Raw genomic sequence first — 15,035 nt, 5'->3', positions numbered from 1 at the left:
TTGGTTCTCCCTGCCTTTCAATTCCTTTTGATGTGCACCAGGGTCAGGAGGGAGCTCTGACTGCAGAGGGGTGTGGGCGTTCCCTAGGAGAAGACATGGTGATGGCTGGGGATGAGGAGTAAGGGAAGGCAAGAGAGACCACCTTCATGAGCTTGTTAGGTCCTTTTCTCTGAGGCTGTCTCTGAGTTCGTCCCTCCTCCTCTCTCTTTTTCTCTCTCTCTCCTTCCCCCCATAATTAGACCCTGTTGGTTTTGGGGGGGGGTTAATCACAGGGAATTATTATACAGCATTCATAGGCTAACATAACTCCAAAACGATCTCCTGCTATTCAAATTGTATAAATTTTTTTAAACCTCTTTTTCTAAAACTCCCTATTCCTCTCCACACAAACTTACACATAAGACAAATATTTACTTGCCCTCATTTTCTATGTACATGTGAGTTATAGATATCTGTTGTATATAGTTTACACTCTTCTTAATATTTGCAAATGTGTGTTATAAGGTAGTCAGAATATATATACTAATTTAAAATCCAATTGAAGGGGCCAGGCCAGTGGCTCAGGTGGTTGGAGCACCATGTTCCTAACGCCGAGGTCGCAGGTTCTATTCCCATATGGGGCAGTGAGCTGCACCCTCTACAGCAAAGATTGTGAACAACAGCTCTTCCTGGAGGTGGGCTGCCGTGAGCAGCCGGAAGTAACTGTCGGGCTACCATGAGCGGCTGCCTGATGACTGGTGACCGACTGCTTCAATTTAGGGGAGCACGAGGCTCATAACACCAGCATGGGCCAGAGAGCTATGTCCTGAGCTCTGGGCAATGGGGCTGCAGGTTTGATTCCCACATGCGCCAGTGAGCTGCGCCCTCCGCAACTAGAATGAAGTCAATGAGCTGCCATTGAGCTCCCGGGTGGCCAGATGGCTCAGTTTGTTGGAGCGCGGGCTCTCAACCACAAGGTTGCCTGTCAAGGTTGCCTGTTTGACTCCTCGACTCCCACAAGGGATGGTGGGCTGCACCCCCTGCAACTAACAACGGTAACTAAAATTGAAAGGACAACAACTTGACTTGGATGGAGCTGATGAATCCCGGGAAAAAGACACTACTCTTCCCCAACAAAAAGTCCTGGAAATACACACTGTTCCCCAATAAAGTCCTGTTCCCCTTCCCCAATAAAATCTGAAAAAAGAAAAAAAAAACAGTAATGGAATCTTCGAAGAGCTGGGCATTCAAATTAACACTGTGCACAATTTAGAGTCACTTGGGGTGACATTTGACATCTCAGGTAAAATCAACACTGCACACAGCCCTAAATGATCACTATATTCGTGAACAAAATGGAATTCCATCCTTCATGTCCTTCCTAACTCTTCTAACTCTTCAACAGAGATGTAAAATGTAAAATAGTCTAGCAAGGCCAATCAAAAAGAGAGAGAAGACACAAATTACTAATAGAAGTAAAATATTTCTTGACCATGCTGTTAGTGCCTTGATTCCTCTTACCCAGGAATTCTTCTAACTCACATTTACTCTTTGTGCAACTAAACCTCAAAATACCTAATATTGAACACACGTGACCAGGGAAACTCTTTTATTCCATTTTAGCAGAATCCAAAATATGGTTGGTAAACCTGGTGCCTCAGACTGTGTTCTGTGATCACTGCGTGTTCGTGAGAGTTCCTCTGATACAGCTTTTGCTGGTTGAGTAGACTTGACACATCATTGCCTTCTTGTGGCTTGTGATTCATTAAAGGAATTTATTACCTTTTACTTCTTTCTGGACTAAAAATTTTATGAAGGCAATGTTGATTTGAGCATAGTCAGGGAAACTGAGTTTGATATCCTAATCTTCAGATTGCATTATATATATTATGTGAACCCAATTTTCATGTACCATAAAAATTTTAACAGCTGATTCTATTTTGTCTCAATTGTCAATTGGGATACTAATATTTATATTGCATACCTCTTCAAATTGTTTCAAGAATCAAATGGACGAGTATAAGAAATTGTTTCTAAAATTATAGTACATAGCAGAAACATATAATGATATATCTTGTCAATAGCTAAACTTTACAATAGCCAGCTATTCACTAGCTATTGCAATAATGATCCGACATGAAAAATTATATATATTTCTTTGTACATTTATGTGAGCTAAAAAAATCAGAATTTGTTCCTGATGCTCTCATATGATCAAATAAAAGAGTAAGGTAAATCAGCTCAACTGAAGCCATATGGAAAGCTGTAATAAGAGATTTTAATAACAGAGTTCATTGGAGAGCTCAAAGTCTCACCCAGTCAGCTGATTGAAGAATAATGGTCTTATTCACCACAAGTACTTTTGAATACCTGGAATAAGGATAGTAATGAATAAATTAATAAATAAGAAGATCATCTTAAGAATGAATTTCCAGGAAAATACAAAATTAGTTTAGATTATTTAAATTTTGAAGAGTGAAGAAAGTTATCAGAGATTCTGAAGTTTCGTGTCTTAAGATTATGGTTTGGCGCCACTCTTCAGTGATTTGGAGAATTTTTGCTTGGTATTTTAAACTCATGAGAATTTCATCCAGAAAAGGTGTTTGCTTATTTGAGCTCATCTAAAAGACTAACACTGCCTTCCTACTGCTTTCTTCCTTTAATAAGATTTGTTTCTATAGGTCAGATGGCACTTGGTATAATTTCTTGCATTTTAATTGGCAGTTTTCCATTTTAAAAAAATTGACAAGGGTCAATTTACATGGAATTTCGGAGGTAGTATGTTACAAAGAAATTACTATTTTGTGTAAAGATACATCTGTCTACACATAAGTGGCAATTTTAAAAACTCAATGGACAAAGTTGAAGTCTACAAAAATATGTGATATGTCTATTATTTGTATGATTGGTGAATCCTAATATCCAAATCCAACCTCAATCGTGTTATTAAAAATGAACTTTGAACCATTATTCCAAGACTATTGACGGAAAGTGTTACTATAGATACTAATTTGTATTTATTTATGCACCACTTTATTGAAAAACAATCTTGGACGTATTTGGATACATCTGTAATAAATGCAGGTATTATACCAGGCCCTGAACTTATATGTAAAGTCTTACCATTAAAAAAATGATCATCAAGTGAGGAGAGTGGCCGAAGTTCTTCAGCAATCTTGGAAGGAATACCACATCGTGTATGTTATTTGGAAAGTAAGTGATAGCCCACCTGCTACTGTGGAAGCTTTCAGGGCAGATACTGTTTCGCTAATGTCTCTCAGGGGCACTGATTCTGGAGTATGTGAGGCAAAGAAAAAGCGAGTTCAGATCTCGTCCGTGTGTTGGGGAGGTCACTGTTCCAGGCGGAGGACTCAGGTGCACAGAGGTAATTGTTCTTCCTGCTGTGGGGCCCACTGGAGTCTCCACACTGTCTCCCTGTTTGCCAAGCTTATTCCATTGTGTCCTGGAACTGCTATGCACAACTTATATTATTCAAATTAATTAACTTTATTTGTCTAGAACATAGCATCAACTTTCAATGCTTAGAACCAATGCCCCCAACTTTGACAGCCACAACCCCAAATACAGCAGGCTTCTTATTGCTCCTTATTACAGGCACTGATTAAATACTTACACTCTGAAACCGCATATCCTTTTGCAGTGGGAAATTTTCTAGAATTGATTCCAGGTTTTACGTTCCTCTCTCTTCTTTTTTCTGGATGGAGGGAGACATCAGGATGACAGGTATGCAGAAAGAACCACTACTTATTGGCCCAAATCCTAGTTCTAGGGTAACTTTTTTGGAAGATGAGATTGTGCGAATATCGTGTATCACAGAGCTCTGGACAGATCATTTACACCATTGGTGCAGAGTCTGAGATAAATTTATGTTAAACAGTAAATTTTAAAAAATAGTAAGCTAAAAAGAACTAAATTTTTAGCTCTAGGTGAGAAAAAATATGTAGGTGAGAAAGTTATTTTTACCATGTGATTCAACTGAGAAGAGTATTGAGACGATCATAAAAAAAATAAACACCAAATATTGAATTACTCAAATTTTAGTACAAATATTCTGGAAGGATTGGCATATGAGAAAGGTATTCACATGTGCTTAGTTTCTTGGGAAGAAGACATCAATAAATCAATAAAGAATGTCTGAAATTGAAAAACAAACCTAATAGTGCTATTAGAGCACTATTCAGAAAGTTAGAGAGAAATGAAATCATCAGTTAAAAGAAGTGAAATATTTTATCTCGATGGAGGGAAAATCGGAAGGGCAGGTAACTACTTCTTGCAGAAAACCCTTGTACAGCACTTTGAACTACATGCGCTTATAAAGTGCATCAATGCTGCATTGAGATAGAAGATACAAAGTGTCAGTGGTTTGAACTGTTTTCTGCATTTAACTCTTCATGTTAATATTATTTTATAGAAATTCTTGCCTAATATTCTTTGATAGCAAATGAAACAAATAATCATGGAGCATTGCATTTTATTCATACAAACAATAGAATACAGTACATGGAGGCAAACATTTGCATGCCCTACAAAACCAAAGAGACTGACATTATACATAAACCTGGAAAAAAAATGTTCTAAAGAAGGTAACTGTATAACATCATTCAAACAGAATCAACAGGCAATAAATGGGGATTATTCCAGATACTTATTGTCCATCCTCCCAACTTAGATCTTGTCTTACAATACCTTTCATCATTGGTAGTTAGTGCTTTAAACCCACAAAAAATATAACACGTAAACCAACCTTGAAGATTTATAGAATTTCTTTAGAAAGCATTGCAGTTAATCTAGAAGTCCCAATTCCGCCTGTTAGATCAACAGAAAAAAAATGTAGAAAACATTTTTTATTTTTCAGATAAATGTGTACAAGCCTAAAGATTTTGCTTGGAATAATTCCAATTAACAGACCAATGAAAAATATACCAATTTATGCAAAAAGCATGAATGTGAAGGTCAATCCTTTCTAGACCCTACATTCTAATAGTCAATACCAATGATGATAAAATAATGGTGTTACATGTTTATGTTGTTTTGTATTTTTCCAAGATATTTTCTTACCACTATTGTGGAAAGAAGCTAAATTTTGTATTCACTTTTTATTCTGTGGATCTGTGCAGCTCTACCTATACTTTATAAGCATCTTAATCTACAATATCTTTAACCTTGCTGAAATTTCATACAAGCAGTACAACATATAGCACATTATTATAAATCAAGGAGACATAATTTTGATGAAAGTGATTTCTAATTACAATGTGGACTCCACCAATTTGGAAAATGCAATGCAGGTGTAGTTTTTCCATTAATATAGTTCTATATAAACCAACATAACTTGGGTGTGTATAATAGAAGTAAAACTACTAAAATTATTTTTATTTCACTTTACCTTGTAAAGTAATAATCAGTGTAATCTATATGTATTTTACTAATAAACTGCTTTACCAAAAACATTCTATAAATTTGAATATTTACTAACTAAACATCACAGTCATCTACCATCAGCATGATTACAAGTTAATAAAATTTCTATTCCACTTTCTCAGCATGATATAGGCATTTAAATGATGTTTCAGGGTGTCTCTGATGATGATATAACAATACCTACTCATGGTAGATTAATTAGATGCAATTTTTCCCTGACAAAATTATGTACTCCATAATGACATTTAACAAACTTACCTACCTTGTCATCAAACAATAATTCCCTTTAATTGGTTACTTTAACATAAATATTAAAATAATGGTATTTGAAGGAAACACAAATTCTTGTTTAATGTATTCCATATCACTATAAATTATATATGCAAAAAAAGAATCTTAGGAAGCAGCTTACTTCTTATTAAGTATCACCTTGCAAAAAAAATTTAAAACATAATTTAATTCATACTTTTTATTCTGTGGATCTGTTTTGATCTTTTTCCTTAGTAACAACCAGAATAGTAGCTACAAGAGATTGGGGAGGGGGTGTACATATATACATATTATATACTATATACATATACATCATATACTGTATATAGTAGAATATACACACAGAGGGTGCCAATTAAATATATACACATTTTAAGAAAGGAAAAAACTGTATTAAAATTGTAATACTCAATATATACAGATCACAAAAGATGAACGCAAGTCATGTGCTTACAGTTTTTGGCATCCCGGGTGTGTGTGTGTATATATATATATATATATATATATATATATATATATATATACTAGAATTTCAAAACTCTGCCAAATTAGGTATAATAAAGACATTACAATGAAAGTGCTTTGTTAAGACAATCAAACCAGAGGGAGAAAAAAAATGAATGAACAGAATTTCTTCCGTGGAACTAACAGCTGAGAGTGTAACAGGCAGCAGGGGAGGTCAGAGAATTTCTGCCAGACGTAGGAAAAAACCCTGAGCACTGCAGTGGAAGAACTTACAGCAAAGAAGAAGGAGCAGAACTCCTCATTCTCATAAATATTTTGAGAGATTTTTTAAAAAAAAATTAAAACACCTATGGAAAAAGAGACGAGTCTCACATGTTCTGGAGCCTTTGCAACACTTAACTGGTTTGTCCCAAAAGTCTTCTGGGGAACCATGAGTAACAGCCACCAGGACGATGGCATCTGGTTGTGCTGCTCACACACACACACACACACCCCACTGTCATCGCTTCCTCTTTTAAAGTGGTGTTTACATTTCCCCATATTGCAGTGGTAGAAATGTTTTACTTCTCACCCATGTTAGTCATTGAGACTTTAGTTATCAGAATCTTCTAGAAAGTAACATTTTCATTGTCTTTAAATTCTAGGAGAAAACAGTCTTCTATTTTTAGATAATGGTAAATTTGCTTCACCATGCAAACTGACAGATTCAACCATTAAATTTTCATCGCTCAGTACAGTTAATAAAACAGTAGATCATTTTCTTATAAACTGCCTTCCAACCTTGTTACACTAAACTGTTCATGGAAACACTTCACAAATCCAGATATAAAGATCTTGAAGCACACAAAATAAAAATGAGTGCTGACTCTTCTTGCATGTACATCAGTCCAACTGGGAAGTAGTCATTTTAATTTGTTCCCTTCTGAAACAAGTAGGGGCACTCACAATTTTTGTAATTCACAGAATAATTGCACTATTTGGAATGCACAGTATTTAAAGCTAAAATCATGAAATATCCACTGACATGTTTAAAATCGTAAATTACAGCTTAGAATTTGTCAGGACAACATGAGAATTTGGTTTTGGCTCACTTAGACTATCACGAAAGTCTACAACTTTGATACTGTGATGAGTTTTTCAGAGATGAGTAAAACATATTTGAGACATGAATGATCACTATGTTTAGCAATGACCATTGTGGTTTCAAGGTGATTACAACCATTCTTTAGTCCCAGAAATACTTCTCATTGTTTGCCTCCATCTACAGTTTGGACAATGGCCTAATTGTCCTATAGTGATATCACTAGGTTGTCTGTGGCCAAACTGTGAAGCAGGACAAGTTTCTCACTGTATCTTCTCATCCTTTGATCCCTAGAGCCTCCCTTATGCTTTTTTCCCTCTCATTTTTCTATTCTACTACCCTATACCACCACTTCCAACTGTAATGCTTTTTATTGTATTCAGATTTCACACAACTATTTAGAAAACAAAACTAATAATGCCTAGGTACCTGATGCCTTTGATATAATTTATACATTAAAAATAATTCTCAAAAGTAGAAAAAATTCAATATCAAAAACATTAAGTTATTACCGGACCATCTACTATACTTGCTCATAAGACTAGGCCAGGGATAGTGGCAAGAATTCAAATGGAATCAAAGATTAATTTATTTGAGAACAGAAAGGGAAGAGATTTCCCTGTCACACATATTTTCCTCTTGACTATTCATCTATTCGATTGTCAAGTACTCTTCTGGACTACATGGACACAGCAGGTTTTAAAGTGGGGGGAGAGAGAGCTGACCAAGATCCCCCCGCATATTTTCTTTCCAGTTGATCAACAAGAGATGTCTTGGAATGTCATTGCAGTCCAAATTTGTTGGTAGCCAGCCCAGTTTCCAGGCTCCCCTTCCCTCTTCTAACAATACACTGAATTTCCCATTAATGTGTTTTGGCTCCACTCCTAGTTCTAGAGGTGAAGAGTTAATTGACTGAAGCCATTTCATCCTTTCTGGCCATGCTACCTATTTAGTGATAGGCAAATAACCAAATTTGTTTGTTTTATCAGATAAGTAAACTCTCTACAAGACAGAAATAAGGATTGTGAATTGCCAAGAATTGTTGGCAGCCATCTTGGAAACACAAGAGGAAAGCCTGAATGATCGTTCGGCTACCACCGTAGAAGGGAATCCAGAAACTGGTTTAAGTCCATACTTAATTTTAGACACAACATTTAAGCGCTGATAAATAACACTTGCCTGAAGCTTGATCTCCCTGGATTGCTCGATTATATGATTCAGTAAGTTTCCTTTTCCTCATTTGTATAAGCTAATTAGAGTCAGGTTTTTCTGAAATGTTTCTGTTAAGAATGTTCTCTACGTAATGTAGTATTTTTCTTATCAAATAAAATATATTTGGTCAACTGGTATTCATGGTAGACACTGAATAGTGGGAAGAAATTGTATAAAGATCCATTTACGTAACAGTCCTCAAAAATTTGCTCAGATCAAGGAAAAATCTTAGACTCTAGGGTTTGGTCTCAGAGAGAAGGCTGGGTAGTTGACATAAATATCCTCTCTTGCACCCTCCGACAGTTGACTTATGGAGATGTGACTTCTGTAGTTGTTGGATGCCTAGAAAGACAGGCAGAGAGGGGGTCAATAATTCACTGTGTGTCAGCGGCTAATAAAGACACTCAGAACAAATCTCTCTTCAATTCAGCCACAATACAAGTCAAATTCCTATTACAATTAATATTATAAAACATTCTCTTCGTGGTATTGAATTTCTGTGAGAACTCACCTTCTTGACTTAACAGGACTCTCAGTGAGACTCAACAGAAACCCAAGTCTAGATAATCATCTGCTGCATTGGGCTCTCAAAATGCCCCTTTAGATGTAGAACTCCCTCCCCTAAGGTCAGGCTATTTTGATGAGAACAATTATTTCCATTTTTCATAAGGGAAGTCTAATATTATATTTTCCCATAGTGGGTACCCATTAATTTCTGTTGAGTGAATGTCTTAATAAACAATACTTTTAAAGTACATGGTGTCCTGACTTAAAATAAACAACTAAACACAATAAAAGAAATTAAGAAAATAAACTGACACTCACTTTTAGGATGATGCTATGTAATCATTAGAATGGTTTGGGTGTTTTGCAAGGACAAAGCAAAAGGAAACTTCCAGTGTCATTGTTACTTACATAGACGACCCCCCCCCAAAAAAAAAAAAGAAAGAAAGAAAAAACCCAAAGAATTAAGTCTAACTTCTTTATTTTTCACAGTCCAACTTAATGTCTAATTTTCTAATCATCACTCAAAATACAATTATTCTACAAAAGCCTGAAAAAGTTGAATACATAATGTGGGACGTTGGAAAGCTCCTTTCCTCTGAAATTCACGGCAACAAATTTGGCTTTGGACTGGCTTGAGTGGATAACAGCTAGTAGCAAAGAAGGAATCCAAAAATTGTCTATGACAGAGCATGGCTTTATTTTGTGCTGGCGTGGCCGGTGAAACAAAACAAGACTTCTTGAGTCTTTACACTTGGTGCCGAAAAGAAAGCCATGAATCATTCAGAAAAAATGTTTTGCAAAGAGTAACTACTTAATAGAAGAAAAAGTTAAACTGATAGAAGTCTGAGGCACACATATTGAATCGTCAGATACTGTTTAGTACTTGGCATTTTGGCCAAGTGAATCCAATTGTGAATAATTAAATTGAAGAGAAATGGATGTAATTGTAGATAATACTCAGGGAGTGACATAGCCACAAGCCAAGGACTGCCGACAGCCACTAGAAGCTCGGAAAGAAACCAGGAACAGATTCTCATCCAAGAAGAAAGTGTTCCTGCAGAGACCTTGAACTTCCACTCTCTAGAACTGTGAGAGAATAGATTTCTGTCGTTATAAATCACCCACTTTGTGGTAATTCTGTTTGTGGCAGCCAGGTTAGTAACACGAGTATACAAAGGAAGATGGCTAACTGTAAAATGGACAGACTTTACAATACATTCATGATGTACAAAAAAGGAAAAATGACAACTCTGAGAAAAATTACCTTATTCTCTGTATCCCAGGACCCTTTAAATTGGACTCTTTTCCGCCTCGTTCTCCTTCTGGGAATACATATTCAACAGAGGTGTTAAGAATTACACTCCAGCACTTGTATTATTTCAAATGCTCTCTATGCCTCACTTGTACCCCAGCCCACATACCCTTATAAGTATGTTGAAGTAGCTAGCCACAGTTACGTTATTATACATACTTATCCCAAATTCCATTCACCTAATTTTTGTCATTTTCCCTACCTTTTCCAATGTGCTCAGAGATGATAAAGGCAACTGAATGGATATCGAGCCAGTGTACACTAATAATTAATTTCAGTGAGGTTACGCAAGAATGATTCATAGTGGCTTATTACACAAATGGCTTACAACCTTCTCCAACTCACCTCAGGCTTAAGAGATTACCCACAATTAAAACTTCCTGTTATATGCTAACAGTGTGACTTCTTGGATGACAATGATAATATAAGTAAGCCTTATAAAAGCTTCCAGGTGTTTCACCACTATATGGATTATTCTATTGAGATTTCATCAAAAACTCTATATTTAACAGAGTACACTGAGGCAAAGGGAAAGGGTAACTTGCCTTAACCCACAGGGTTAGTTAGTGGTTGTAGCAGAACTGGAACCCACAGCCCTCCCACATGACTGGGAGGCTCTCCTGCTTCTGGGGTCACATTGCTACAAGCTAATGGGCAGTCTGGAGCCATACTATTCAATAAACACTCCAGGTTCCAATTAAACCTACAAAAACCTAACTTTAGGGGGAATCTCTGACACGAAAATACAAGGGAAGAAGAAAAGAAGCTACTGTCACTGAATGCAATAGGCCAAATAACTATATCCAAGTGTATAGAAAGTTATTATGGGGAGATGGTGAGTATCTCTTCTCTTCTCCCAAAAGAAAAGATTCTTATTGAACAACAGAGGAGATGGGTCAGATGAAAACTCGCAGAGATTTTGTTTTTTGTTTTCCTTCATGGAAATTTTGAAAACCAGGCAAGATAGTCTCTGTCCCAGGAAATGTTGTGCAGATGGTAGACGTTGGCTGTAATGGTCTTCTCTGGTTGCTGTGAAACCCTCTACCATGTCAGTCAACAAATCACAAACTTACCTTGTCAGTCAACAAATCACAAACTTACCTTATTCCAGGTTCTCTTCTGTATTTACTTAAGTGTTATTTAAACACTTAATGTGTAAGTTTACTATGTGTGAGTCATGTTTCTAGGTGTTCATAGGAATTATTTACTTCTGCAATTACAAGAGGTGCTCAAAGTGGTTCCCATCCGTGTCCAGACACTTCTGATTATCGCGAACTACTGCTTGAGCAACGTTCACCAAAGTGTCCACTTGCATACATTTTTTGGCACCATATATGTGTGTGTGTATATATATATATATATATATATATATATATATATATATATACACACACACACACACACATATATATATATATACACACACAGACATATATATATATATATCAAATAAATATATACGTACATATACAGACACACACACATATATATTTCACATAAGCCTAGAGTATACAAAGAAAAAGAGAACATGAAGCTTAGAAGCAAATTATCTGTGTTGAACTTGTACACTGAAATTTACTAGTTATTTGCATCTCTAAAATTCAGTCCCCTGATCTGTGGTTTGTTCTAGGCTGACCAACTGTTCTGCTTTGTTTAATTCTAAGGAGTATACCGGGGTAAGAGATTTTCAGTGCTGAAACTGGGAGAGTCCCAGGCAAAACATGACTCCCTACATGTCGTGAACATCAACGTTGACAGCAAGTGTAAAAATAAGTGTCTAACACTTTGCTCACTAAGTATTAAATTTCTTCCTACAAACACAGGTGTCACTGGATAGACTGCCAGGCTGACACGTGCTCCACAGTTCCTCCAGCCATGTTAACCATGTTACTGTTCTGATCTAACTGGAAACAGCACCAAGTGGGAGAAGAGAGAGTACTTTCTATGTCTCAGCACACACTGGCTCCTCCTAGGCTGGGTGGCAGGGAAGAATTCGGTTTCCTTCGGGCACACTGTGATTTATTTGGGCTTCTATCCAAGTCAGTACATCTGAAGTGACAGGATTATTTTTTTTCTTTCTTTTCTTTTTTTTTTTTAATTAATGTTTGTAGGGGTGACAATTGTTAGTAAAGTTACATAGATTTCAGTGTACAATTCTGTATTACGTCATCTATAAATCCCATTGTGTGTTCACCACCCAGAGTCAGTTTCCTTCCATCCCCATATATTTGATCCCCCTTACCCTCATCTCCCACTTCCCTCCCCCCTTACCCTCTGGTAACCACTAAACTATTGTCTGTGTCTATGAGTTTTTGTTTCTCATTTGTTTGTCTTGTTCTTTTGTTGTTTTTGGTTTATATACCACATATCAGTGAAATCATAGGGTTCTCTGCTTTTTCTGTCTGACTTATTTCACTTAGCATTATAATCTCTAGATCCATCCATGTTGTCACAAAATAAAGAGGCAACCAACTGAATGGAAGAAGAGTTTTGCAAACAGTGCCTCCGATAAGGCGCTAATATCCAAAATATACAAGGAACTCATGCAACTCAACAACAAAAAAACAACCCAATTGAAACATGGGCAGAGGACCTGAAGAGTCATTTCTCCAAAGAGGACTTACAAATGGCAAATAGACATATGAAAAAATGCTCAACATCGCTAATCATCAGAGAAATGCAAATAAAAACCACAATGAGATATCACCTCACCCCAGTCAGAATGGGTGTCATCAACAAGACAAATAGTAACAAGTGTTGGAGAGGTTGTGGAGAAAAAGGAACCCTTATACACTGTTGGTGGGAATGCAGACTGGTGCAGCCGCTATGGAAGGCAGTGTGGAGGTTCCTCAAGAAATTACGAATAGAATTACCATGTGACCCAGCAATCCCTCTCCTGAGTATCTACCCCAAAAATCTGAAGACATTTATACATAAAGACAAGTGTGTGCCAATGTTCATTGCAGCTTTGTTTACGGTGGCCAAGAAATGGAAACATCCAAAATGTCCTTCGATAGATGAATGGATAAAGAAGTTGTGGTACATATATATATATACCACATATATTCCATATGTATATATATACATATATATACAATGGAATACTATTCGGCGGTAATAAAAAATGAAATAGGACAGGATTATTTTAAACGGTCACTAAGACAGCATACAGAAGGTCACAGTTTAACCCTTGCGTCATTTTTCAAAACATTCCCATTCTAAGTAACAACACCAACTGATACTAGTGACAAGGCAGAAAGGACAACTGCTTTTTCTTTTGTGCCCTTCAGCCATGGTCATGCATTCCAGTCCACTAATCTTTTTATCACATTTAACCAAGTGGGACAACATATTCTACAGTTCAATTTAGCTATTCATATAAAAGTGATGCTTTTTTTATGAAACTAAATCCTTTATGTCCAACACCTGTGACCCTCCAGAGAGCTGTTCTGTCACTTCTGTCACTCACATTCTCTTAGCCATGCTGCCCGCATCCTGTGTGTTCCCTGCTGTCATATCTCCCCTCAGTGCATTTTTAATCAACCGAGGTGAAGCAGGAGAGAAATCTGCAGTGTCACTAACACCCTCTGTTCCTTACTTCATTTGCTAATTTTTGACAAGAGACAGTCTTGAGGGCTGCCTGGTGATGGACAGAACAGAAAAACAACAGTTCCATGTTTCAATTTAATTAGGCAAACTCTTATTGACTATTCGTACTTGGAAAGATTAGCACTAGATGCTATCAAACACTGAAAATTGAATAAAACACAACCCCTGCCATTATGAATCTCAGGAAAGACAAGCATGAAGATGACTAAACTACAAAGCTGGTTGTGAGGGGTAGCAGATGAGAAGGACATGGAGTTCGGGATGGTGAACATGTCTCCACAGGGAGGGAGAAGCAGGACAGACTTTCCAAAGGGGACAAGTGCCCCACACATGAATGAGCCACAGCATTACGGCCAAAGATGGGGATAACAGCATTTTGGTGGCATACCAGTGGGAAGAGATTCGAGTGTTCTCACAGAACAAAAGTTGCAGTTTTAACAAAAGTAGTCAACATCAGGGAAGTAAGTAATGTAGAAAATAGGAATGAAAATAAGGCTGGTGTCAGAATATAGGAAAGCTCTGATGAGAGTGTTAATGATTTTACCATTATTCTGGTGGCAGCATTGGGAAGGTAATGTTAGGTTTTAAACAGGAGGATGACATGACCAATCTTAGCTCTTAGAAGAGGAATGAGGGAAAATCACATTTTTGGGGGGAGAGAAAGGAATTAGCAAGAGAGGAAATACCTGCAAGTCAGAGAGCAGATTGGCAAAAATCAGGGGAGTATTACTAAAATCAGGGGAGTGGTGAAGAGCTAGCGGCTAGGGATATAGAGACGAGATGGAGAAACCTACTGGAAATCCAATAAATAAGGCACTCATGTGAGTGCGTGTGTGCGAGTGTTTGGAAATATTATTGGGGGAGAAGAGAGGAGTGGAGATGAATGCATTCATTCCCTCAAGAAATATATATTTAAGTGTCTGCAATGTGCTAGGTGTGCAAAATGTAGACATCGAACATTTGGTCCCTTCCTCCCTTAACAAGAGCACAACCCAATATGATTACAGCTAAGATTGCAACAAACACCTAGATAAGGGAGTTGACGAACATGGGAGAACTGGAAAGGGAAGGAAGAATCAACCAAGAATATACCAGACACTTTCAAGTGTGCCCCAGGACAGTAAGGCTAGGCAGCTCCGAGGCCAACTGGCCACCTGC

The 15,035-nt window shown here is 37.1% G+C and overlaps 1 protein-coding gene across 1 annotated transcript in view; it reads right to left on the bottom strand.

Annotated features, from left to right (window-relative positions):
* Positions 1 to 7,569: 7,569 nt before the first annotated feature.
* The window catches only part of CD226 (CD226 molecule), a 64,347-nt gene continuing 56,881 nt past the window's right edge, over positions 7,570 to 15,035 (bottom strand). Inside the window, exons 6-7 of the mRNA XM_081078359.1 lie at positions 10,221 to 10,278; positions 7,570 to 8,791 (exon numbers count right to left, since the gene is read on the bottom strand). Coding sequence (XP_080934485.1) covers positions 8,678 to 8,791; positions 10,221 to 10,278 — 172 coding nt within the window. The 3' untranslated portion in view covers positions 7,570 to 8,677. The remainder of the gene's footprint in view (positions 8,792 to 10,220; positions 10,279 to 15,035) is intronic.

This window comes from Rhinolophus hipposideros, assembly GCF_964194185.1.
Source record: "Rhinolophus hipposideros genome assembly, chromosome: 17".
NCBI lineage: Eukaryota > Metazoa > Chordata > Mammalia > Chiroptera > Rhinolophidae > Rhinolophus > Rhinolophus hipposideros.
This window is presented reverse-complemented; position numbering and strand designations above follow the sequence as displayed.